At 44.6% G+C, this 27,703-nt stretch overlaps 1 protein-coding gene across 2 annotated transcripts; it reads right to left on the bottom strand.

Annotated features, from left to right (window-relative positions):
- Positions 1–1,527: 1,527 nt before the first annotated feature.
- On the bottom strand, positions 1,528–27,703 carry slc25a38b (solute carrier family 25 member 38b). Of its 2 annotated transcripts, none has more exons than XM_069909771.1 (9): positions 27,532–27,703; positions 26,453–26,518; positions 18,747–18,868; positions 16,605–16,689; positions 13,543–13,616; positions 12,108–12,213; positions 10,223–10,391; positions 7,390–7,556; positions 1,528–4,388 (listed from the first exon to the last, which is right to left on the bottom strand). In XM_069909771.1, the coding sequence occupies exons 2-9, from the start codon at positions 26,465–26,467 to the stop codon at positions 4,266–4,268; spliced, it is 861 nt and encodes a 286-aa protein (XP_069765872.1). In that variant the 5' UTR covers positions 26,468–26,518; positions 27,532–27,703; the 3' UTR covers positions 1,528–4,265. The 2 variants fall into 2 exon arrangements, with proteins under 2 accessions (XP_069765872.1, XP_069765873.1); XM_069909772.1 differs by having other exon boundaries at positions 26,453–26,515.

Here is a 27,703-nt window from a genome sequence, read left to right as displayed (position 1 = left end):
TTTCTCAGGACTATCAAATGCAGGCTTTCCCAGTCCCCAAGAGTGAATTTTCCATTTTACTGTATTCATACTTAAAATGAAATATTTCAAGAACATATTCAAAAACAAACCAGTCACTAGTGATTCCTAATTAATATATCTTATGTTTTTAGTTAGGACATTAACGTGAAATTGATCATCACAGCAAATGTCAACCTTCATTTTTACTGCCAGTCAGCATCTGTACAGGAGAAAATCTATTAGAACATTTAAAAGTCCCAGTTATCCACCAAATGAATAATCAGAAAGTGTTTGTATTGTAAAATGTGTAGTTTTTTAATACTTTCCAGATATTGACCAGGCCATTCTTGTCTCAACCATGAACAACCGAAGCAGAGCTTCACGGACATGAGACGCATAGGACAACATTTGTTATAGAGACCAATAATGAGTAAAGGGAGAATCAAAGTTCGAATCGGCACTGATTCTGTGAGGAGTTTGTACGTTCTCTCTGTATCTGCGTGGATTTTCCTCCGGGGGCTTCAGTTTCCTCTCACCGTTTTGTAAGTTAATTGAGTGCACATTGGGCGTCACGGACCTGTGGGCCGAAATGGTGCTGTATGACTAAATTTCCATTCAATTTAAATTTATGATTGTACTGGCAAGGAGCAGATATGTTAGACTATATTATTAAAAAATTGATAATCTTTGGCAAATTCATTCAAGACACATTAGCAGAAAGAAATTGAGAATTGATGTTTGTTCTTGTAATTTTGCTCCCTATCTCAGTGGTGGTCATCAAGAGGGCACTTCTCCACAGAGGAGATAAAACAGTGACTTGTCATTTACAGTGTACTATGCAAATGCACAAAAATTATTTTGCTGAAGCCAAACCTAAGCATTTAGAGGTTCACTGTTGGATCCATAGTTAGCTGCTCAAGGAGGCCACAGAATTAAACAAATCAAATTTTTGGGGGGGGGGGGAGGGTGAGGGGGGTAACACAGAGCTACTTCTTGGTCTGGTGACCTGGGGATAAACTTACTGCCGCTCTATTTTTCTTTATAAGGCGCCATTCTTCATGTCCTCAGCTGGTTCGTGTGGCAACCCTGAAATCAGCATAAAACTCAGATATGATGCTTGGTCCAAGGTTCCCAAAGCTGCACTTTCTAGCAATAGATTATCTGAATAATGATTAGTACAGACCTCTGACTGACTTCTGTCATTTGAACCTTGGATTCTCTTGACAATATGTTGAGCAAAACTGCTTGCATCAGTGATAACAACAAACGATTATTTAAATTTACTCTAACAGTTAACTCTGTTCACTGGACTATGCACAAACTTTAGGTAGGGATGACTCAGCACCACCAACTATAGGGGGATTGTCAGTCAGATATGATGACATTTCTCTCCCCCATGGATATCTAGCACCTTACCTGATCATACTTGTTGCTGGCAAGTTGCACCAGTAGTGTGCTTGACACGTGTAGCAGAGGCAACCCCAAATGCCCAAACAGGAAGAAAGAGAGACTCTTTTCAAAACTCAATCATATAAACATTTAGATTCCATGTATTGACATGAAGCAAATCATTTCACTCTCCAAAACAAAAACATGAGACATTGGAACTACTCTTAGCAGTTATTCAAGAAAGAAAGATCACGAACGTAAAACATTAACCCTCTACAATAATCTTGGGCATTTTCAACATTCCCTGATTTTATTTCTGGTTTTCAACAGCTGCAGTCATTTGCTTTTGTCATTCTATTTACTGTATTATCCCAGAGACAGTTATTGCACGTTTTGTTTTTATTTGACATTAGAACAATTAATACTGAACATTAGAATTAACAATCTTAAAATATGACGAGAGATATAGATGTGCTTGGGGAGTGTTTTTTGCTGATCAGGATTGGTTTTGAATGCATTATGGCACTGCTCTCCACAGCACCCTGAGAGGTCAGGAAGGTACAGGTAGGGACCCCAATTATGCAGCCCCCACAGTCTCACAAAGTTAGGGCTGCAGAAAAGGTAGGGTAATCAAATTGAATTAGATTTCCCAGAATAAACCAAATATTCCAGTGCAAGGTATCGAGTGTTGGAACAATAGGATTGCTTCATAGTACTTATTTAGACATACAAGATAGTAATAGGCCCTTTCAGCTCATGAGCCCATGCTCCCCAATTATCCCCAATTAACCTCCACCCCTAGTATGTTTTGAATGGTTGGAGGAAACTGGAGCCCATGGGGAAATCCCTCGCAGACAAGGAGAGAACATACAAATTCCTTACAGACTGCGTGGGATTCGAACCCATTCTGATTGCTGGTGCTGTGATGGCGTTGTGCTGACTGTCTATCATGTCAACCATGGTAGTTAACAAGGATTTAAAAGGCATTAAAATCTACAATTTAACATGCCATTGTGAAGCTTAAAAGGGCATTTAAGAGCCTTGAGGCTGCAATAAAAATAAAAGTTTTACAAATTTTCCAGTAATATCTAGAGATCACAACTCATGAGGCAACAGCCCATTCCCGTCAACCAGATTTAATGATTCATTTAGAGTCAGATGCACAAGCATGGATCAGCTGGATCTGCTTGGGAATTTGTGGACTGGATTGGGCAGGTTCGTGGGATAATATGGCAGAGCACAGCTTTAGCGGTCAAAACGAGGGTATCACTAATAGCAACTCAAACATCCCAAGGATACCACCCATGTTTGAGTGTTGCCAGATTCCCCAAAACTCACTCACAAAATCCTTCATTCTTCATACATCTTTCCTTTACCAGTACTGAGAAACTGACCGCCCTTCACTGCAGGAGGTAGCCATCTCATGTCAGACGAAACAGATTCAAAAGAACCTTTCATTCTGCGTCATATTGGAACACGAGTTAACATAGTGGATTGCATAATATTTCAAAGTCTATTAACTGTGGTTAATGACTCACACAAAAAAATACTTGCCTCTTTCAAAAATATTGACCCTCTTTCTGTCAAATGATAGAGGTGCCAACTAACAATTTAGTAATCATATGCTACGATCAGAAAATATACAATCCAATTTCATATAAACCCCATTCCTTTCCACCTGCACTTTGCTGTCTACAGCCTCTGATTGGCCATTTTTTAAGCTCTTGTCATTGTTAATATTTGTGATTCCAAAGAACTCTTCATGCTATTCCAGCCACGGACCGGAACCCTGCAGGGGATTTTTTTCACCAACCATTGGGGGAGAGTGAGTCAACCAGTATGGATTCAGAAAGCAGGCTATTCAGTGAAGATCAGGCCTTGAGTGGGGGTGGGATTACAAGAACCCAAAGCCAGAACTCTTCACAAAATCCTGAGACTGAGGAGAGTTGCTGCTTTCTGTTAACTACCTTGCTAGAAGCTGAAGAATCTTACTCTTGGAGCTAAGGGCAATCAAACTGGCTGCTTCATTGGAAATTATGATTAATGTGGCCTCTGTGAACAAAGTATATGCTGAAATATCAATTCAATACAGGAAAACTAACCCAACATCTATATCTCTCACACTCCCAGTCAGTTATTGATAACTCATTCTTTACCGAATATCACCTGCTCCCAAACAGGCTGGAAAGCAGTGCAGATAATTCAACTTGTGGCAATTACAACCAATGCTCACATGCAGGTGAAGGGCCTGACCAGAAGTCAATAACAAGGGGAAAAGGAGTCAACTGCAGCCATCCCTCTGTTGGTTCACCTACCACTGCAGACCATTTCTGATCTGAATGGCTTGGTGGCAGAGAGTGGCACACACACACACAAGAATTTATTTGATAAAGCACGTTTGTTTGTTGAAAAAGGCTGTAATGGAACAGTTGTCACGGTCAGTTCTAGTTACCTCACACAAGGTGAAGGCACTTCTCCACACTCAGGTCCTGTAAAGTGGTTATGCCCGGAATAATTTAATAACCTTGGCTTTGCTGTTTAGTTTCCACTATCTCAAGGCCAGTGGCTCTGGGGAAAGGTCAGGCAGGATTGAGAATTCTGAACAGGTGACTTCTGACTGTAACATAAAATTATTGGAACAGCAGAGAGCTCAAGGTTACTGAAGATATGTACATGTCTACCAGGAATTCTCTTGCTTGGATGAAACAGTGTAAACTTCTCTCTGCTATGAACCAGTTTTTTTTTAAACCACAAAAAAATGTGCCACTGTTCACACTGAGACGTTTCAGACCTATTGAAGTCTCAGCAAACAAAGTTCCAGTGACGTCATCCATTCTTTCCGTTATCCAAAGGTTCTTCCTTTAACTGCTTGATTTTCATGACTTTAAGCCCAACTTGGTCATCATCTGTTCATATACTGTCCAGGCCATGGCAGCCATGAGTGATCGACGCAATGAACGAGGGACGGCTCCTCGGAAAAATCCAACAACACCATGGTTCTGGGGCAGGAAGAGAGTTAGTTAACATTTTGGTGTTGAGATTGAATCAAATCAACAATCCATCAAGGAACTCAAGCCTCAATGGTTCCCCCTTCTGCATTCGGTGGAGGGACTATTCTAACGCTCCAATAAGTGGCTTCACACAACATAGATCAACTCATCAGGAATTTTACTGTCGTGTCCATTCTCCAAATACCTACTTGTTGAAAATTTTCATCATTGCCATTAAATCTCTCCATGGTTTTGTCCCAACCCAATCTTTGCAACTTCCTCCAACTCCATAAACCTCAGAGATATTTACATTCCACCATTGTCTAATCCGTTACTCCACCAGGCTGAGGAACAGCTTCTTCCCACGGGCAGCGAGAAGGCTGAACGACCAAAGGAACTGCTCGCACTCACCCTCCGAGACTCACATATTCACGAAACAATATTTATCTATCTATGCATCTATTTATTTATTTATATGTATGTTTGTCTTGCACATGTATTGTTTGTCTGTATGTGTGTTAAGTCTAGTTGTGTTTGCACATTTTACCCTGAGGACCAGACAAAAGTTTCATCAATTTGTACTTGTCCAATTGGATGGATTGGCCTGACTTCCTCCCTTACCTTATATCCCACCCACATATCACCTTAAGTAATCCCTTACTAATCACAGAGCAGAGTATAAGGGATTACTTAAAGTGGTATGTGAATGGAAAAGGCTGAGAACCACTGCTCCAGACCTTGAAGCCTTAAGCTCTACAATTCACCCTTAATATACAAAGTCTTTATATATTTAAGTTAGAGGTGTGGTGAAATAGTCTCTGCCTGCATGGATGAGTACAGTGCCAATATTCATGAAGTTGATACTTGTGACATTAAAACAATCGGATCGATTGATGTGCCACTCACCTCCTTAAATGTTTCACTCCCTTTACTACCAGTGCATAGTGGCTAAGTGAGTACCATCCACAGCAACTAGCCAACGCTTCTTCAACAAGCCTGTAACCTCTACCACGATGAATGATAAATTAGCTGCCACATACAATGCCAACACTTCTGATCTCCTCAAAATCATATTTTCTGTGTCCAAAGTAGTGGACAGAGCCCAGGACATCACAGACAAAACCCTCTCCGTCGAGAATATCTCCAGGAAATGCTTCTGTCGGAGAGCAGCAGTGACCATCAAGGATCCCCACCATCCAGCACACACTGTTCTCGGTGCTGCCATCAGGAAAGAGGTATCAGTGACACAGGAACTGCTCCCCCTCCACCATCAGACTCCTCAACAACAAACTCAATCAGGGACTCTTTAAGGACTCTGACTTTTGTACTTTTATCATTCTTTTCCCCTCTGAATTGCACTATTTGTTTACATGTATACTTTATGTACAGTTTTTTTTGCACTTCCAATAAGTGGTACTTCTGCCTGGCCCGCAGGAAAAAGAATCTCAGAGTTGTATATGATGTCATATATGTATTCTGACAATAAATCTGAATATCTGAACTATGTCACTCTTACTTCATCAGTTGCATGTCAAAAATCACATAATTCCCAACCGCGTCGAAAATGGGATCACAGACTGCAGTTGTTCAAGGGGTCAGCTCTCCACCACTGAGTTAAATCATAGATAAACTGTCTTTACCAGTGAAACCACAACCCGTGGGTGAATTAAAACCTCCCATTAAACCCCTGCACCATTCTCCCAGTGCCTCCTCCTCTGCTATTTTCTCCTCCCACTAAAGCGCAGATTTGTCTCAGAATGAAGCAGACAAAAGAGGGAAAACTGGTTTGAAATAGTAACAGGGCATGCAAATATTTTCACTGAGAAGAGAAAAGTGAAGCTTTGGGAGGTGACAGGGTTTGGGGGCAAAAGGGAAATCAGATGAAGGGAAGATCGGAAAATCAGATGGGACTTGGAAGTTGATTTGCTGTGAGCCTGCAAGCAAGCAGAGGTTGGCAGAGATGGGAGAAGATCATAAAGAGATAGGAGGTGCGAGGGTCGAGTTCCTAGTGGGATTTGGTCTGAATACGGTTTACCGCTTGGGGAGAGAGATAGTACGAGACAAGAGTTTAGCTCCAGTCTATGGGAGACACCGACAAGTTGACAGAGGTTGAACTAGAGGCTCTTTGATTTTGACAAATGCTTTTGTTGCAGAGTTCAGGTTGCAGGACATTTTAAATGTTTTGTGATTCCATGTATTAGATTTCAGTTGCACAGAAAAGGCCACAAACCAGGCCTCTGAAACATGTGAAGTCTTTCGACAGCTTGGTAGAGTGAATACTGAAAGGCTCTTTGAATGGAGTGAGTATATCAGGAAACTTAGTGTAGATCACTCATGGTCTTACATACATACATACAGCACGGTAACTGGCCCTTTTGGCCCATGAGCCTGTTCCGTTCAATTCCACACAATTGACATAATCCCACCCCCCATGGGGAGAATGTACAGGCAACGTGGGATTCAAACCCTGGTTGCAATCACTGGCGCCGTAACAGTGTTACGCTAACTGCTATGCTAACCATTGAATCGTGAAGCTAACTTAAAGGACTAAAATGGCCCACAGCCATTCTTAATCATTAAATTGACCAAAGACAGGCTATCAGAAAGTACAGCTGTTGAATCCAGGAACAGAGATTACCGATGCCTCAAAGCCTCTTGCTGATGGTGTGCGCTGAAAGATAACAAGTAAAAAATGAAGCCATGGACTGAGTTACTATATTGATATTTTGTATGCCTAGTTGGGGAATGAGCAACCACGTCGTCTGAGAGAAGCAGGATCACTATGGTACAGGATAGAAAGGCCAAGCTATTCATGTGCTGAAGGATGTCAAGGCAATAATGGTCAAGAACAGGTGTGGAGGATGCCATTTTGAAACCAGGTTTACAGTGGATTTCTGACAGAACATCTGAGGATGGGAAATGATCCATACTTTCAGGTACTTGTGAAGAAAAAGCATTTAAAAGTTCAACAAAAACAGAGGAAGAAAATCTTGGGGCCAAGTGGCTGTACCTGAAAGATAAAGACGATGGTGTGCCCAACGCGTCGATACTTTTGAGGGGAGAGCTGCATGTGCGTTTTTATGACATCTGCTGGTTGCGTCACCAAAGAAGCCAAAATGCCTGAGAAGATGCCACAGCCAAAGTTGATCAGAGGGACGATCGGCGTCTCGTACTGGTCTGAACAATAAAATGAAAATTCGATTGGAACACAAAGCATTTCAGTCACTCCCTCCTGCGATTCCATCTAGCCCAGTAAATAGCGCACCCATCACCCTCACCATCTCCATGTCAAAACTTTGTAGCTTCTTTTCCCATTCTATTTATACTTTCATAAACTAGGATCATGAGGTGTCTCCATGGACAAATTTGTGGCATCTTGTATCCCAGAAGCCAGTCAGTTCATTGTGCCAGTACCAACTCTTTGAAGGTGGTATTGAATTAAGACCTTCTGGACTTTCTCCACATCTCAATTTGAAAGTTTCCACTGAATCAACTTCCAGCGAACTTCCAGTAACACACTCCAGGTGTCAACACCACTTCCAGCTGCACCATAAATAGTTAACTAGCCCAGATGGCAAATGTGTGTTCTTTTTAGGATGTGACCCTTCAGAAAGTCATAGGTAAAGTTTTACTAATTAAAGTTGTGGGTTCAAAACTCAGAGACTTCAGCATTGTACCAAGACCCTAGTCTAATGCTGAGCGACTGCTAGTGTTGTAGGTACTCGTCTTTTAGATCAGATATCAAACGAAGGCCTGTCCAGACTCTACGATGAATGGCTATTGCTGTGTGTTCAGAGAGAAACATTGATCAAGAGAGTAGTGAGCACTCATAAGAAGTCCCATAGGTTACTTACATCAACCTAACAGTGCAGATGAAGGTTTACTTCAACATCTGTCGAGAGGTGATTGACTGGTTGAGAACTATCTTCATCTGGAAGCAGAGGAGGGACCTCAATATGTAGAATGAAAACTCACTTCCAGATTTGCCAAGGATCTAATGGCAGAGATGAGGAAGAACACTTTGTTCCTTTCAGATTACCAGGTTATTTTGGGATGGGGATGTTGAGAGAAGGAAGTGCCAAGCAGTAGGTGGATGGAATTGTATGGACAAGTTGCACTGAATGATCCTGATAATGTTAGGTTCCTTTCATATGATCTGTTCAATTTAAGTAATCTTCGTGATCCAAATTACTCAGCCATAAATACTTTTCAATGTTAAATTTTTAACTTTATTTAATTTTAGTTATACAAATTTAGTAACAGGCCCTAGCGACCCATGAGCCCGTTCCACACAAATACCCCAATTAACTGCCTTGAACAGTGGGAGGAGACTCCTCATAGACAGCACCAAATTCAAACCTGGGTCACCGGGTGTAATAGCATCACACTAAACGAGCCACCCACTTGTGATACGACTACCTCTGCAGATCCAAAAGTGCAAGCGTCCCACTCCCTGTGCACATTCTGATCTAATCAGTTATTTGTCCCAAAAGGTTCATCTTTACGCTCTCAAGCTGACTGACCCAAGCTCGAGACCCACTGAGATGGCGAATTTCAGTCATCCTTGGTCCAGTTCAGCTTCAGATTCTTTAGAACTTAAAAATTGCTCAGTAATGAGATGTTTGAAGGAGGGGGTATACAGAGCAGGGTGTGCTGACCCTACTGGGTTGCCATTTTAAAGCATATACAGATAGTCCCTGACTTACAACTGACTCGGGGTTGATCGTAAGTCGCGGAACAGGGACCTCAAGCCGCAGGCAGGGGAGCGGGGACCACTGTATACAGTACTTATAATACAAAATATGTACTTGTACAGTAGTTAAATTTTGGTCGTATGTGCGGGTGGACATAAATCACGTAGGTCGGAAGCCGAGGACTACCAGTAGTTTTTGTTCTCCACGATCCACAATGGCAAGAGGGGATACAAAGTTGTGTTCTTATAAATTGGTGCTGAGTCCATGATTTCATCAGCCATGAACAGCAAAGCTCACTTGATTTTTACTCCTGCTTCCATAATTACAATAGTACAAGCTTATAAAAAAAATTGTCTATGGAGCAGGAAGGGCACTAACTTAGGCCAGCACAGTTAGAAATAGGAGCAGGAGCCAGCCATTCGGCCCGTTGAGCCTGCTCTCCTATTCAAGCTGATCATGGCTTATCTGATGATAGACTCATCTCCACCTACCTGTCTTTTTCCCATTTCCCTTAATTCCCCTACTATGTAGATATCTATCCAACCTTGTCTTAAATATATTTACTGAGGTCACCTCCACTGCTTCAATGGGCAGCAAATTCTGGATTCACCACCCTCTGAGAAAAGCAGTTCCTCCTCATCTCCATCCTAAATCTTGAGGCTCTGTCCCCTAGTTCTGATTTCTCCTACCAATGGAAACAACTTACCTACCTCCATATTATCTGTTCCTTTCATAATTTTATGTTTCTATCAGATCCCCCCTCTCTTCCAAATGCCAGCGAGAAAGTGACGTTACAGCGACCTGGGTTTGAATTTAGCGCTGTCTTTAAGGAGTTTGTACATTCTACCCCATGTCTGCACGAGTTTTCCTCAGATGCTCCACCTTCCAAAAATCGTACGGGATCATACATTCATTTGAGATTAATTGGGTAGCATGGGTTTAAATGGCCGGTATTGGCTTATAACCATGCAGTAAATAAAATTTAAATTTAAAAAATGTAAGCCAATTCCCCACTTGTAGATTTTGCTGGAATGCTCAGAGTATAATGAAGTGGATCCTTGCCGTACTCTTGGCGCCGGAGTAATGTAACCAACGTCAGTACCAAACAATGACCAAGCACCTCCCATCATCTTACATTGACCCACACACCTTGGGGCACTGCCTTCTTGGTCTGTGTGTAGAACATGAGGTATATCCCAGAAAAGGGGGCATCACGGAGGAGTGTGGCTGTCAGTCCGCTGAACAGTGCCCGAGCGCCCTCAGTCTTGTAGATATTTCTCAAAGCACTGAACACGCTTTCGTACCGAAACTTCCCACTCTGTAGGCACAGACATAAAATCATGAGGCACTTTCTTTTCGCATTTCCCAAACTCACCCTTGCATGTTTATTCAGTTGCTTTTAGAAGAGCACTCAAGATCATGCAAAGGTTATCACCATGCCCCTCAAATTACGATTAACTGTAAGCATTGGGCATGAACCTTAACAAAGAGACACCAATACATAATCCACATTCAGTGGAAGCATTTGGACAAGACATTAAATTGATGTTGTTCTTGGTTCTGAGTGGTTTTAAAGTTTCCAAGGATTCTATCCAGAGAGCAGTTTTCCTATCCCTTGGTTAACACAAAATCCCCCAGAACGTATTCATAGATCCATGTTCTCTTGTGTACAATATGGCTGCCAGCTTTATCCATAAAACTAGGTGCTGCAATACAAAGTCTTGTTCATTGATCGTGAAGTTTTAGGACATCCAGAGGCCACGGAAGACTAAATGAAAATTGTTTCCCTCCTCCCCACCCCCAACCAATGAATCCAATGAAGATAGCAGCCATATTATCACACAGACAAAAGACAACCTGTCAAAATGGCGTTGTTCAAGGAAAGAATGTTCGCCTGGAAAACCAGAAAGATATCTGCCATTTCTTCAAAAGGTGCTGGGGACCCAACAATCCAAGGTCATGTAAGTGGTATGACAACCGCAGCACCTCGGGTTCACTACTCGCTGGAAAGAGACCGTAAGCAGACTCACACGGGTATCGGTCTTCATTTTGTCGTTGGCCTGGCTGCAGTTTGTGGCTGTTTTTTGGGAAAGAGAGTATCTTCTGGTTGCCGGCTTTTCTCTGTCTTCTTGGTACTGGGCTAACACTCACAACCTCCTGACTCCCTATACAACTTGCACTAAACCAGAACACAGTTCAAGACATGTGGGAGCGGGGAGTGAAGCTGATGAAAGGGCAAAGACCTGGATGCAGCAGGGTCAGGAGAATGGCTGAGGCAGAAATTATTTGGAAGACTTCAGGGAGAAGGGTTTGGAGACAGAGGCATAAAAGGTCAGGAACTGATATAAAAAAGCAATAATGTCTGGTGGAGGCTTGGGAAGGAATGGGCTGGACTGCCCAATCTGAACCCCACATGCGACAACCAAACTCATTTCATCTTGCAGACTAATGACCAGATAGATTCATTCTTCATTCTGCCTGAGCAGGAGCCCAGTTTCCACAGTATTTCAATGCACATCAGTTCCTGCCTTTAAGCCTCCTGTTCCCACTTTCCAATTATCTCGTCATCCTGCTTCAAAGGTGTAACATTTAAAGAATATATCAAGAAAATAGTTGTGCCAGACCTCACCCCTTCATCTGTCAGTTCCGAACAACAGTTAATTCCACGATCCATTGAACATGTAATTACTTACCCTTTAAAACCTTTAAGATTCACCCCTCACAACTCTGGATCGTAGAGAATTTCAGAGATTGACCACCCTCAGTGAGAAGAAATTTCAAGACACCTCAGTTGTAAACAACCACCCCCTAATCTTGTCACTACAGCCCCTTGTTTGAGATTCTCCCAGGTATAGGACATCTTGACACCTATCCTGACGTGTCCTCCAAGGATCTTATCTGCATCAATAAGATCACCCCTCATTCTTCTCAACTCCAAAGACCCTCGGTGAAGGTCTCGTGGATAAATATGGTCCTGGCCCATCCCTCCAGTGCCTGCCAGACAGCTCTCAAATCCGTCCATTGGAAAACTCACCTCGTATCGTGTCTTCACCACGGTTATGGGCAACATGCAGACGCCCGCTACAGTGCGAGCGCTGGCGCCTAAAGCCACCGACTCCAGCGCCGTTGGGCTCCTCTCGCTGGAGACGAAAAACAGTTTTTAAAGACATATGGGAGGAGCGTCACCCCCTCAGAGGATGGATGGCAGGGACCTCGGGCTCTGGGCCACAGCACCTCAGCACGGGCATCCTCTCCGCCCCTCCTTTCTGTGGACTTTCCACTAAATGCCACAACACTGTGGTTCCACAAAATGGCTGGCGCCATGATGTCACTGAGCACGAGGGAGTTTCAATACCCACTTGCAGGCTGCAGATAAATTTTGCCCACATCATTCCCACATCCCTCCCATAACGTTCCTGGGAGTGACGCAGCTTCCTTCAATAAAATATTTCACTGACAGTCTGAGCAGAGACCCCATGTTAAAGCCACTCTCAGACAGTACTCACAGCAGCGATACCTATCATTCCGTGTACTCTTTTCAATGGAGGCATTAAAACCAGAACACCACAATCAACCCTGGCGACTTCGATCTCCAGCTCCTGCCCTACCACCACCACCAACACAAAAGCCCGGAAACTCTTCCTAGGGCTGTACTGCATTATCTAACACTCCCTGAGTCGACACACCAGGGGATAGCTATGGAGTCAAGGATTCTCCATCCACTTCATTAAAACACATCCATAATAGATAAAACAGGGAATGAAATGTTAGATGATAGACATCTGAAATATAGAGAAAATGGTGGGATATTCTCAGTGGGTCAGGCAGCATCCAGGAAGAGAGAAATCAAGTCAATATATCAGGTCTGATGAAAGTAATCAACTCAAAACCTTAATAGCTTCTCTCCCCTGACTTGCTGAGAATTTCCAACATCTAGTGCTTTAATTTCAGAAAAACTGGTGTAAGTAGTGTAAGCTCCCCTGACTTTTTCTCATTAAGATGTCCCAGGGATAACAGAACTCCTTTCATGGTCTAATGAAATATCCAGGTACCTTTATATTGTGCCACCAAACACTCTAGGTGCCAACACAATTTGGGGTAACACTCAGAGGAAAGCTCTCTCTACACCATTCCATCAAACATTCCCAAGGTAGACGATTCACGAATTGAGATGCAAAATGAAGCTCCCTCCAGATGGCCCATTTCAGTATTGAGCAGCCCCAGGGCAGACATTGCAGTTTTAAAACTCCCTGTAAGAATGCCCCATCAAACCATTCCTATGGTAGACACAGCATGGGTTGGATTGTCGAGTTAAGATCTCTTTGAATTGCCTCAGCCCCTGAAGAATTTGACTAAAACAGAATTTGATACTGAACTTTTAAGGTCTGAAGAGACCTGGATTAGATTTGAGCTCAGATTCCAGAGACAAATCGTTAATGAGGTAAAATATACCCAGGTCTCAAACTCACCTGAAGAAGTGCTGCTTTGTGGAGTAGACTGTGCTAAAGTAAATCCCAACACCGGGAATGCATCGGACAAATGACTGCAACGAAGAAGGAAAAGAAGAATTAATTCTGAGATTCAACGCCCATGTCCCTGTGGTTGGATCCACATGTAGAACCACGATACACAGCTCGTAAGAGCAAGCAAGTGCAGGCTCTAACATCTCTGGACTCTACTCACAGGTGAGCCAGTGGGCCAATGCGATGCTGGCCTTGCCTTGGTGGTAACTAGGCAGATTTGGAGTTGTTACTGCCTAGAGTAAAAACTGGTCAGCTCAATCGAGAGCATTGTGGCCAGCTGGATCACAGTGTGGGACAGTTGCTGCAGAGAAATGGATCGGAGGTCAATCCACAGGACCATAAGTGTGACAGAGAGAATCACTGGAGTCTCCTGCTTCTCCCACATCCCCCCATCCCCAATCGATGTGATCTACCGGGATCATTATCTGAAGAGGGTGTGCAAAATCATTGAGGACCCCTTCCACCCTGCACACTGCATCTTTCAGCTGCTCTCGTCGGGAAAGAGATACAGGAGGATCAGAGCCAGTACCACCAGGATGAGGAACAGCTTCTTCCCACAAGCAATGAAATGCTAAACAACCAAAGGAACTGCTCACACTGACCATCCGAGACTCTCACATTCATGAAACAATATTTATTTATATAGATGAAATACTTGTCCTCCATACGTATTGTTTGTCTGTACATGTGTTATGTCTGGTTGTGTGTCTGCGTGTTATACACCAAGGATTGGAGAACACTGTTTTATCGGGTTGTTCTTAAGCAATCAGATGACAATAAACTTGACTTGATCTGATTTAACCTAGGCCTATGCTGTTTACAGTGGGTAGCATTGAAGATTGAACAGCTGTTCTTAAAGGTCCAAAGTGGGAATATATAAAGACCTGGGTTAGATAACTGAAGACAGAAATTGCATCACTTGGCACAGAGAGAATGTAGGGCATTAAGATGTGTGTTCCAGTCAGAGAGCTCACATCAGGAAGGTTCCATAGGCCTAATGACCCCCTTTGCTAGTGTCATTTCTTCAACCATAAAGGGCTCAGCCCAAAATGTCAGTTATACAGTATCCTCCATAATGTTTGGAGCAGATACTTTTTTCCTTCATTTGCCCCAGTGCTACACAATTTTAAATTTGTAATCTAACAATTTACATGTGATAAAGTGCACATTCCAGATTTTATTCAAGGTTATTTATATATATTTTGTTTTGACCGTTTAGAAATTACAGCATGTTTTATGCATAGCCTCTTAATTTTAGGGCACCATAATATTTGGGACATAGCAATGGTATGTATATTAGTCATGTTTAGTACTTTGTTGAATATCCCTTGCATGTAATGACTGCTTGAAGTCTGTGATTCATCGACATTACTCGGGGGAGCTTACACTACTGACACCAGTTTTTCTGAAATTAAGGTGCCGAGTATCTTCTTTGCCATATTCTGCTCCTGCCTGTTTCGGGGGCTTGTCTCCTTAAGTTTTCTCTTCAGCATATGGAAGGCATACTTAATTGAATTTAGATCAGATGACTGTCTTGGCCATCCAGGAATTTTCCAGTTATTAGTTTTGAAAAACTCCTTTGTTGCTCCAGTAGTATGTTTGGGATCATTGTCTTACTGAAGGATGAAGTGCCGTCCAATGAGTTTGGAGATATTTGCTCGAACTTGAGCAGATGTTTCTATAAACCTCAGAATCCATTTTGCTACTGGCCATCAGAAATTACATCATCAATGAAGATAAGTGCACCAGTACTTCTGGCAGCCATACCTGCCCAGGCCATCACCATGTTTCACAGATAAGGTGGTATACCTCGGATCTTAGTCAGTTCCTTTACACCTCCACACTTTGCTTTTGCCATCACTCTGATACATGTTAATCATCTGCAAATTCTCCAGAATTTTGCAGGCTCTTTTAAATACTTCTTGGCAAACGGTCATCTGGCCGTCCTGTTTCTGTGGCCATCTCGTGGTTTGCATCTTACAGCGTAGCCTCCGCATTTCTGCTCATGAAGTTTTCTGTGGACAGTAGTCACTGACACATCCATATCAGCCTCCCGAAGAGTGGTTCTGATCTGCCAGGCAGGCATTTGGGGATTTTTCTTCATACTGATGAGAATTTTTCTGTCGTCAGCAGTGGGGTCTTCCTTGGCCTATCAGCCCCTTTACGATTACTGAGCTCACCAGTAAGCTTTCCTCTTCAACTGTTTGGAAGATTCATTGAAGGTTTGGGCGGTTTCTTTCTTTTATTCTTGTTTTTCAGCCTCATAATGGCTTCTTTGACTTTCATTGGGCACAACTCTGATCCTCATGTTGAAAAATGGCAACTACAGACTCCAAAGGTGATCAAAAGCTTAGAAACAAACCTAGCTCTCTTATACCTGCACCTGAGTACTTACGAATACCTGTGAAGCCAAATGTCTCAAACATTATGGTGCCCCGAAATGGAAGAACTAAGTATAAAAAGTGCTGCTAATTTCTACATGGTCAAACCATAATGTATGCAAACAACCTTGAATAAAATCTGGAATGTGCTCTTTCATCATGTGAATTGTTTGATTACAAATATAAAATTGTGGAGCACAATGGTAAATGAAGGAAAAAGAGTGTCTTTGTTTCAAACATTATGGAGAGCCCTATATATCTTTACCTCCTGTGGACTGTGAGACATGCTGAGCTCCTCCAGCATTTTTGAGTTTTTAACTACACTCTCAGCACCTGCACTTTCATGTTTCACTCCATTCTGTACATGCAAGCCTTGTAAACGCCACGCAGGCTGTTCAATGTGAAAATCAATCCGTACCCACCCCAACAAGCGCAGTTTCTGGAAGGAGTGACAATAGGGTCAGGATGTTGGTCCTGATCACCATTCTCTACCAGTCCTCAGCACGGAGACCAACCGATTCAGCCCAGTTCCATCCCATAGCAGGCAGCACCAGTTATTCCATTTAAACTACACATTTCATACGGCAACACAACAAAATACTGAGACCGAATCCATTACACACTTACCGGAGAGACTCCTTTCCACAATCCGATAATTCGCTCGGTGCGAATAACATTCAGTAAAATGGTGATCATTCCAACTCGCCCAGATCTATTGTAAAGATACAGAAAATCCTCCAAACAAAATGTCACCAAGAGTTAACCGACCGTGAGCTGCTTCATATATTAGCATTGACACAGTCTACAACACTCTTCCTCCATCCAGATCAGGAGCTTACGGTTTTAAAACACTTTTTGAGGCAGAACTGTCCATACGTGTCCATTTCTGGTATCAACTCCTATTTAACAAGAGGCACTACAGCCAAGTGCTCCCTTGCTTGCACCTAACGTTCACCAACATTTATCAACAAGGTTTGCTGGACTACACTCATGGATTTATATTTTTGCCCTGGGGCAGTGCCCAGGAACAGTAAGACCAGCTGAGAAATTCAGGATCGAGTCTGGGGCTTCTAGTCTGGAAGGGAGTGGGGATCAGCTTTGAGTGAGGAGGGTACACAGTGAGCTAGGCAGATCATACGAGCAGACTTCGAATCAAAACTGCAGGACCAGTCTTCTGTTGGCAACTCCCCAGCAACCGAGCTCAAACTGATAGTGGGATCGTCAGGATCATTGCCCATAAATTTTGTTACTGACCTGCATCAACTAGATCATCCTCCAAGCCACACGCATTCCCATTGAGAGCTCTGCACCATAAGGGCATTCACATCAACTTCTGAGCCCCCAACCCACTCAAATCCTGTCTCTCCTGGGGTCACTCACACACACCACTCTTACTTCACAGACCCATGCCGGAGTATTTGCCACTTCTCTGAGCTCCTTATTCATCCTCAGCCAGAGGATTGGAGAGTAGATCATGTTGTTCCGTTGTTTAAAAAAAAAGGCTCCATATGTAACCCAGGAAATTATTGGCCAGGGACCCTGATGTCAGTAGTAGGTAAGTTATTGGAAGATGTTCTAAGAGAATGGATATACAAGTATTTGGATAGCCAGGGACTGATTAGGGACAGTCAACGTGGCTTTATGTATGGTAAGTCATGTTTAACCAATCTTGGTTATCAGGTAAGTTGATGAAGGAAAGGATGTGGATGTTGTCCACATGGACTTTAGTAAGGTGTTTGACAAGGTGCCACATGGGAGGTTAGTCAGGAAGGTTCAGATGCTCGGCATTCATGCTGATGTAGTGAACTGGATTTGACATTGGCTGAATGGGAGAAGCCAGAGAGTGGTAGCGGATGATTGCTTCTCAGATTGGAGGCCTGTGACTTGTGGGGTGCCTCAAGAATCGGTGCTGGGACCATTGTTGTTTGTCATCTACAGCAATGAACTGGATGATAACATAGTAAATTAGATCAACAAGTTTGCAGATGGCACAAAGATTGGAGGCACTGTGGACAATGAGGAAAGCTTCCGAAGCCTACAAATGGATATGGACCAGCTGGAAAAATGGCAGATGGAATTTAATGCAGGCAAGTGATTTTGAATGAACAAACCAAGGTAGGACATACATGGTAAATGGTAGGGCACTGAGGAATGCAGTAGGAAAGAAAATACAGAAACTGTGTACTGAATTGAGAAAGTGGTGTTACAGGTCAAGAGGGTTGTAAAGACAGCTTTTGGCATCTAGGCCTTCATAAATCAAGGTACTGAATACAGGAGTTGGGATGTTAAGGCAAACTTGTACAAGACATTGGTGAGGCCATATTTGAAGTATTGTATGCAGTTTTCATCACCTAAGTGCAGATATTTACTCCGATGTTGCCAGGACTTCAGGAACTGAGTTACGGGGAAAGATTAAACAGGTTAGGACTTTATTCCCTGCAGTGTAGAAGAATGAGGGGAGATTTGATAAGAGGTATACAAAGTTAGGAGGGGTATAGACAAAGTAAATGGAACTAGGCTTGTTCCACTGAGGATAGGTGAAATACAGAGATGGTGGGAGTGTGGAACAAGCTGCCAGCTGTAGTGGTGAATGCAGGCTCAATTTTAATATTTAAGAAAAACCTGGACAGGTATATGGATGGCAGGCGTATATGGAGGGCTATAGACTGGGTACAGGTCAGTGGGACTGGGCAGAATAATAGTTTGGCAGACTAGAAGGGCCGAAGGGTCTGTTTTCTGTGCTGTCCTATTCTATGGTTCTATTCGTACCCATTCACAGAGCCTTGCAAGGTCTGTAGGCGAGTCTTCACCAGGTCGAGAGGCTGGAAGAGCAGCGTTGAGCAGGTCCCACTCAGAGATCCACACATGAAGGCCTTCAACACCGGGTGACACTGGAGGAGCAAGGCAAAACCAGAACATGAGCAGAAATAGCAAACAGAGAAAAGAAAACCTGAAATTATCTACATAGCACGTCCTCTTCATTGCTCCATCACTCCTTCAATGAGTAACGTCCGCTGTGTACTGAATTAGAGATTTCGCTCAACAGGTCCCTGTTGGTGTTAATGCTTCTTACAAGCTTCCTCTCACCATTTCCTTTTACTCCATTGAGAAACTCTTCTTCCTTTCTCCTATTTGGCATCCCCAGTAAGTGGGTCTCTGCTATTTGCACTGACCTCTCCCATTAATCACTAATTCACATAAAGAAGCTTCTCTTCAATGACTCATTGGATTCCATTTCTCTTACATCCTAATACTTGTTTCTCCACTATTCCTGCTCAATTAAATCTTCCCTGAATTTTAAAACCTTTGTTTGCACCTCAGCTTCCCTGAGAAACTAATCTCTGTTCCGATTTCCCTCTCCTAGAGATTCTTTTGAATCTTCTCCATATATGGAGACCAGAATTGGTGTTAGACTTTTTCAAAAATGGCCTCCAGCACTTTGTGAACCTGCGCTGCAAGTTTTAATGCAAACGATGAACTGTTGGTCTGGAGGGACTCAGCGCCAGTATCAGGTCCCCATTTCGGTTGAGGATCCTTTATTGAGAAACACAAAACTCTACAAACACTGTGATTGTAATAAAATCACACAGAAATGCTGGAGGAACTCAGCCGGTCTTGCAGTGTCCAGCTTTTGTGTTTCTTTCTTCTACCTGATCACAGGCACTTACAGCACAGGAGATCATTTTCATTCTGTGCCCCACCTAAAGTCTAATAGCCTGAAATTGTCTGATCTCAGAAGTTATGCAGGCTCAGGCCTGATCAGTATTTGGAGAGGAGACCAACTAGTAACACTAGGTGCTGTAGGTTTCTGTGAGGGGTGCTGGACAAATTGTCTATGCCTGCCTTAAGATGGACAAAAGTTAAAGAATTTCATGTATGTTATATTCTAAATATAGCATTTCATGTCGATAATGGAATCTTTACCTTCAGGAACTGCTTTCCATACAGTAAGTCATCAACCTTCGTGTTTTAAATACCTTTATTAAATCTTCTCACAATTCTTGCTTCCAAAGATTCTCCAGTTTATCCCTCATTCCTGGAATCACTTTGATACTTCTTTTCCAAAGCACACACATCTTCTCCCAATATGTAACACCTGGAGCCACTGACAATGCTCCAGTTGTGGATGAACCAGTGTTTTATAAAGATTCCACCATTACTAGTATGGCAAAGGTCTGAAAATCTGGATGCCACCACCCTTAGCTTTTGCATGCATGCATTGTGCGCCTGCAATGTATAAATGCGAGAGAGGTACTGCCTGAGAATCCGAAAATCCAGTCCAATCCGATCCAATCCCTGAGTGGTCTAGATTTTAGGACTTTGTCTGTACTTGCTCTTGTACAATGTACTCAAACTTCAGATCTTCCTGTTCTTGAATCCATTTCAGAAATGTATCCTCTAGTTTATTCTGCCTCTTCTCATTCTTTCTAATGAAATGTAACCCATCAGATTCCTCAGCATCCTTTGCTTCTCTCCCGTCTTTCCAGCCTGCCTAACCCCTTGAAGTCTTTAAATACACCATTTACACTCAATGCCCTACTCAGGTTATATTGGATAACTTGCCAACCACTCACCCCTTTTGTACATTTATTAGCATACATACTTCATTTCATGGTTCCCCACCACAAAGTCTAGAATAGAGGTGTTATTGTATATTGTCAACCCTAATGGTCACCCTGCTGTCAGCTGATGTACTCAGCACATGTCCTGGGAACTAGCAATCGAGAAGGAGCGAGGTGCAGAGTTCAGAAGTAAAACACAAAACACATAAAACACAAAAGATTGAAGTAAAAATTACAAAGAGCAGGGGTACCACAGCAGATCCCTGCAGAGCTCCACGAGTCACTGAAGATGGAATTTTGCCTCATTCTCCATCTTGGGGTAAAGCACAATATTCACTGGGTTGACGCCGTGGTTAAGTGAAAAAAAAAACACACAAATGCTGGAGAAACTCAGCAGGTCAAACAGTGCCTCTATGTAGCAACGGTGAAGATACAGAACAAACGTTTCGGGCTTGAGCCCTTCATCAATGATCCTGGGGTCTGTATTAAACCTTAAGCAATGCAGCAAGTCACTGAAAGTGAATACAACTCAGGACATGCAAATTCAGTAGTTTAACATAACGTTCCGAGGGCATGATACAATTCCTCACTCAGGGAGGGAAGGTCTCTTGCTCTGTATTTGCCCCGGGACAGTAGCTGAGGTGGCCACACTCCCTCCAGTGCTGGAGCCCTCTTTAGAAGATGACAAAATAATCTGACAGCTCACAAAGTCACAGTCTAACAAAACCAATTTCGCACTGGTGGTAGTGGGGAGAGAGAGAGAAACACGAGAGCCATTTATATGAGGACCAGTTGGTTGCCCAAGGCTGTCTCTAATGCAATTACACACGTTACAAACAGCACCACATCCTGCAAGCCCACAATTCTTACAGGTTGCACACTCCTGCAGCTCAGAACCCAGATCAATCCTGAACTCCAGAGGTGGAGTCTGCACATTCACCCCGTCACTGCAGTTTCCTTCCACGTCTCACATCTGTGGATCAGTTATTTAATTGGTCATCTTGAACAGATCACAGGGTGAAGGTGAGAACAATAGGAAATTAATGTGGGATCAGTGCAAAAGGATAGCGATAAGATTGAAAGAGTGTAGAGATTTACTTAAATGTTGCTGGGACTTGAGGAACTGGGTTACAGGGAAAGGTTAAAACAGGTTCGGACTTTATTCCCTGGAGCGTGGAAGGATGAGGGGAGATTTGATAGAGGTGAACAAAATTATGAGGGGGACAGACAGAGTAAATGCAAGCAGGCTTTTTCCACTGTCAGTAGGAGAGATTAAAAACTAGAGGACATGGGTTAAGGGTGAAAAGGGAAATGTTTAAAGGGAACATTAAGGAGAACTTCTTCACAGAGAGTGGTGGGACAAGCTGGCAGCTGAAGTGGTAAACACACACTCAATTTTAACAAATTTTAAGAAATATTTGGACAAGTACATGGATAGGAGAGATATGGACAGCTATGGCACAGGTCTGTGTGGTTTAGGATGAGGGGTGGAAGTGTTAACAGGAATATAGGATTAACGTACATGGCTGCTTGACAGTTGACAGAGTCCAAGTGCCTGTTTCTGTGCTGTTTGACGATGACTCATTGGTACAGTTTACATTGTGATTGGCGCATTGGGTATCAGGCTTAGGGTACACTGACCCACCGGATTGGTTTGGAAATATGTGTGACAGCCGCCATGACCAATCATCATCATCGCGAGGACCAATCTTGGACCATCCTTCACCTGTTCCCCTAGCTCTTGGCCGAGCCTTGCATGCTAAGGGCAGCCCACCTCCCAAGGATGGTGTCCATTTCCAGCACCCTCCATTCAGACCCCTGCTGAAGAGGTGGGGGACTCAGTCAACAAACCCAATACGGTTTGACATCAACATTAATACTGGCGTGGTACAAAGCGGGCAGCTCAGTTGGCACAGCGGTTGGCGCGATGCTGCGACCAGCGATTAGGACCTGGGCTCAAATCCGCATTGTCTGTAAGGAGTTTGTACGTTCTCCCCATATCTGTTTGGGTTTCCTCCCACCATTCAAAACATATCAGGGGTTGTAGGTCAATTGGGTGTAAATGAGCAGCAAGAGTTCAAGGGCCAGAAGGGCCTGCTACCATGCTGTAGGTCTAAATATAAATTTTTTAAATTAATGCCAGGTTCATCCGATGCATGTGAGAAGTCACAGAGACATGCTTTCCTTTCTCACAGCATAATCACAGGAAATAGAAAGGCAATGTTGGAAGGAGGAGATGACAAGAAAATAGCTCATTCATCAGTGTGCCCTCTTGAGGAAGGTTCAAGTGAAAGGTGATCCACTGCTTTCAGGCTGAAGACCTAGTAAGAATTTGCAGAGGAGGGAAAGTCTGGTCCAAACTGGAACCAAATCATCACTCTTTATACAATTATACAAGCAAAGAATTCCAAAACACTTCACAGGAGCCTCTCCAACATTTGACATGGGGCTCAAGGAGATATTTGTTTTTCAACTGCAATAGGGAGAGGAGTAGGAGGTTTAGGGCCATAATAGCTGAAGAAATGCTAGCAAGGGAGACACAAGACTGAAATGCACTGGACTCAGACTGGAAACACACAAATTTCTCAAGGGCTTGAGGAGTCAGAACATTACAGAGATGAGGATGGCTGAGATTGTGTAGAGATCTGAAACTAAGGATGAGAATTTTGCAGTTGGGGAGCTGGTTCATTGGGAGTCAATGCCATTCAGTGAAGAGGTGGGAATGGTGAATGGGTCAGTATGAAGGAACAGTCCAGCTATTACAGGAACTTGCTGAATTTCTGGATGTTTTTCTTTCCATACCACGACCTTCTGTTTTTATGTTCCTGATGTTATTTTTGAGGCACATGTGGTTCTCTCAAGAGTAGCTTTACTTTGACGTTGGAATCAAAAATAGTTGACTGGCATGGTTTATGAACACGTGTTCTAGGAATTGGCAGAAAGCTCTCCTGGGATGGGTCAGACCCATGTTGCAGCCTACGGCTGCTGACCTGAAACACAACACCCAGCTAAATGTCTGTCAGGTGAGATAGAGTGCAAGAGGGAGAGTGAGAGGTCAGGAGGGGGAAGGGTTGCCGTTTTCCTAATTGTATACTGATTGTCAGAATCTGAGAACTGTCTCACTGTCTTTGCCTGCAGCTCGCGCACTGTTACTTCCCTGCAGTTTGTCACATTGGAATCCCAGGATCAAAACAACCAATGCAAGGCGTTGCCTCCTTGTCACCTGGCATTCTTGGACAAGAAACACTAGTCATCTAAGTTCAGGAATGAGGTTGGAGCAGTGTACAGGTTCAGATACACCAGAGGCATTCAATCAACAAGGTGCAGTAAAAACACAACGCTGGAGAAACTCAACAGATCAAATAGTGAAGATAAAGAAACATAACTGTCATTTCAGGCTTGAGCCCTTCTTCAAGGTTTTTTAAAATCTTTGTTAGTATAAACTACTGATTGACCTACTCAGTTTCTCAGTATTGTGTTTTTACTTCAATCATGGCATCTGCAGACTTTCATGTTTTAGGTGTTGGGGTGGCCAACCTTTTAATTTTGACTTACAGCATGGTAACGGGCCATTTTGGTCCACTCAATTAACCTACGTCCCTGGTACGTACCTGTGGGCTGAAACGGCCTGTTACTGAACTGTATGCCTAAATTAAAAATTAAAAGTTGATCACCCAAACAAGGTGCAGATCTGCAGCTCTCTCAGTGACTGGTAGACAATCTCCCATTTTCCCTCCACACAACAAATTCCTCATCACATTGCTGTGGTGAACAGAGCAGCTGCCCTCAGCTTCCACCATGTCTATCCCTCAAGGCTGTGGCCACTGTTCCCTGCTGCCTTTAAAAACACCCACAGCTACCCTGGACTTAACTGTACCATCCATGGACAGGTTCACTGGATAAAAGTAAAACACGCAAGTCTGTAGACACTGTGGTTGAAGTAAAAACACGGTGCTGGAAAAATTCAACAGGTCAAACTGTGTACTTTATACAGCAAAGATAAAGATACAGAACCAATGTTTCGGGCTTGAGCCCTTCATCAAGGTATGAGCAAAATGTCAGCAGGTGCCTGAACAATGGAGGGGCAGTAGGAGGTGCACAGGCAGGAGGTAATTGGCGGATGAGGGAGGGAGGGAGGGCACAGCAGCCAACATGGGGGGGGGGGAGAGAAATGGCTTTGTGAACGGAAAGGGAAAGGGGGGGGGTGGAATGCTGGAGAAAGGAGACAAAGGGAAGGGAAGAAGAACAGAGAATGGGCTAGCAGAAGCTGGAGAAGTTGACTTTAATGCCATCAGTTGGAGAATACCTCGACAAAAAATCAAGTGTTCCTCCTCCACTTTACGGGTGGTTCAGTACATGGACAGATATGTCAGCATGGGAGTGGGGAAAAGAACTGAAGTGGTTGGCTACTTCACTCTGGATAACATTTCCAACTGTTCTGGCCCTAATCTATGTTCCTCTGCTATCCTTAAGCAACCATCCTCACAATCTACAACTTGAATAACCTTTGTAACGTCAGCAACTTGCTTATCAGAGCAGAGACATTCTCACAAGTCATTAATATACATGATAAACAAGTATCAGCACTGATCCCTGCAGCACAACCACTGACCAGATAGCAATGCAGCACACTGCACAGGATGCCCAGCTAATCCCATCTACATACATATGCTCTCTATCCACCTATTCTCTGCCTGTTAATGAGCGCAACTAATTTGTCCTCAAATGTTGCTATTGCTTGTATGTCTGTTTTCACTGCAGAAATTGTGGAAGGCAAAATGAAAACGTAAATTGCTTCCTTTCAGTAAACAAACCTGACTTGACTTCCTACAATAAACAACAAAGTTGGGAAATATTACCAGTTCCACATTCATAACAAGACACTCAGCTTGGAAATCTGATTCGCACCACACCCAACCATTCCCCAATTCCATGAAGCAATGCGTTTTGAGAGTCTGACTCGGCCTCATGAAGCAATCGTGGAGATGAACTGTGGGGAGATCCAGGTCAACTAATATATTCTGGAGGTCTTCTTTAGCTGGATAGGAATCCACCTCTAAGACCGGGAATCTGGATCAGATGAAACCTACTTTAAACTCTAGGCAAAACAGATTTGTATTCCTGGAATACACAAGGTTTATTCAGGTGTTGCAGTCCAGGACAAGGGGAGGTAGAAAAACAAAGTTTAATTTTGATGGAACCCTTTTCCAATGGTAATGGTGAAAGTCGTGGACACAGTCGCCCGCCTCTCCTGAATGCAGATTTTGTGGATAAGGAGGCACGGGTCACAGCTCATCCCCAGCAGCAGCGTGACAGAGACAGGCTGTTCCGGGGGTGGGGGGACACAGAGCCAGACATCCAGACTGCTGGAAGACCAACAACTCGTTCTGCCTGAATCCTGTTGGAGATGTCAGTGAGGGAACGCTGCCGACTGGCACATTCCAGGCTGCAGGACTACGTGATATGGACACACTGAAGCTTGGTGCAGCCAATTTGAGGGCACTGTGGGGAGCTCTGAGGGGCTGAGACCAAAGGGAAGCCCACTCCCCCCCGCCCAACCAACAAGAGAGGGAGAAACGACAATGCAGCGGTGGCAATGGTGTAAAGAGAATTGAATGTAATAACGTACAATGATGGAAATGTATGGATATAAAACTAAGGACAGGAACAGAGGGAAACTGAGACCGTCACCCAGATGTGGTTCTCAGAACAACTGCGAGACATTCGGCAGCTTTTAATAAGAGACTAACGGCGGGGTTTCAGGATGGAACTGGGGTCGGGTGAAGGAGAGACCCGCGGTGGGGGTTTTAAATCTGTTGAGGCACACACCAGGTAACATCCAAACCCAGATTGACCATGGTCACCCCAACATTAACACACATCATTCCCCATCCCCGTCACATGAAGACTGACCAGGAACACTTCCATCTTCCCTTTCTTCCTCAGGGCCCCGTCTGGGACGAACGTCCTCGGTTCCTGCTGCATGGAAACAGATAATCAGGCCCTCCAGCAATAGGTCCAACTCCTCCGGCAATGGGTCAAGCCCCCCCAGCAGTGGGCAAGACCCCCCCCCCCACGGCAGTGGGCGAGACCCTCTGGCAATGGGTCCAACTCCTCCGTCAGTGGGCGAGATACTCCGGCAATGGGTCCAACTCCTCCGGCAGTAGGTCAAGCCCCTGCGGCAGTGGGCGAGACCCTCCAGCAATGGGTCCAACTCCTCCGGCAGTGGGTCAAGCCCCCCCGGTAGTGGGCAAGACCCTCCAGCAATGGGTCCAACTCCTCCAGCAGTGGGTCAAGCCCCCCCCGGTAATGGGCGAGACCCTCCAGCAATGGGTCCAACTCCTCCGCAGTGGGTCAAGACCCTCCGGCAGTGGCCGAGACCCTCCAGCAATGGGTCCAACTCCTCCGGCAGTGGGTCAAGCCCCCCCCCCCACGGTAGTGGGCGAGACCCTCCAGCAATGGGTCCAATCCCTCCGTCAGTGGGTCATGAACCCCCTCCTCTGGCAGTGGGCGAGACCCTCGGATTAAAGCGGAGACGCTGCTGCTTCCTCCAGAGGGGCCGAGACACCGTCAAATGCGGATGTTAATTGGAGTGGAACAAAGACAAGTGTCCGCCCCCCTTTCACATCCAGACTGAACCTCCCAGGAACGGGGGGGGGGAAAACACGGGGACGGGGAACGGGGACCGGGGGGGGGGGAACGGGGACCGGGGGGGGGGGGGGAACGGGGACGGGGGGGGGACGGGGAACGGGGACGGGGGGGGGGGGAACGGGGAACGGGGGAACGGGGACGGGGGGGGACCGGGAACGGGGACGGGGGGGGACGGGGAACGGGGACCGGGGAAGGGGGGGGGAACCGGGGAACGGGGACGGGGGGGGACCGGGTAACGGGGACGGGGGGGGGGGACGGGGACGGGGGGGGGGGACGGGGGACGGGGACCGGGGGACAGTTGGACCAAATCCTAACCATTAAAACCACCTGGGCCGCCTCACCTGCGGTCGGTGCCGCTCCCCGGGGATGCGATGCCGGGAGGGACGCGGGGGCAGCTTCCCGTGGAAGACGGGAGCGGGCGGGCCAGTCGGTTTCCCGGGTCTGAATCCCGGATCGGACGCTCCGTTTCCTCCGCGCGCGCTCACTCGGTCCAAACCGGTTTCAGCTGCTTCT

This window comes from Narcine bancroftii, chromosome 13 (assembly GCF_036971445.1).
Source record: "Narcine bancroftii isolate sNarBan1 chromosome 13, sNarBan1.hap1, whole genome shotgun sequence".
Lineage (NCBI taxonomy): Eukaryota > Metazoa > Chordata > Chondrichthyes > Torpediniformes > Narcinidae > Narcine > Narcine bancroftii.
The sequence above is the reverse complement of the archived record's forward strand: the minus strand, read 5'-3'. Positions and strand labels throughout refer to the sequence as shown.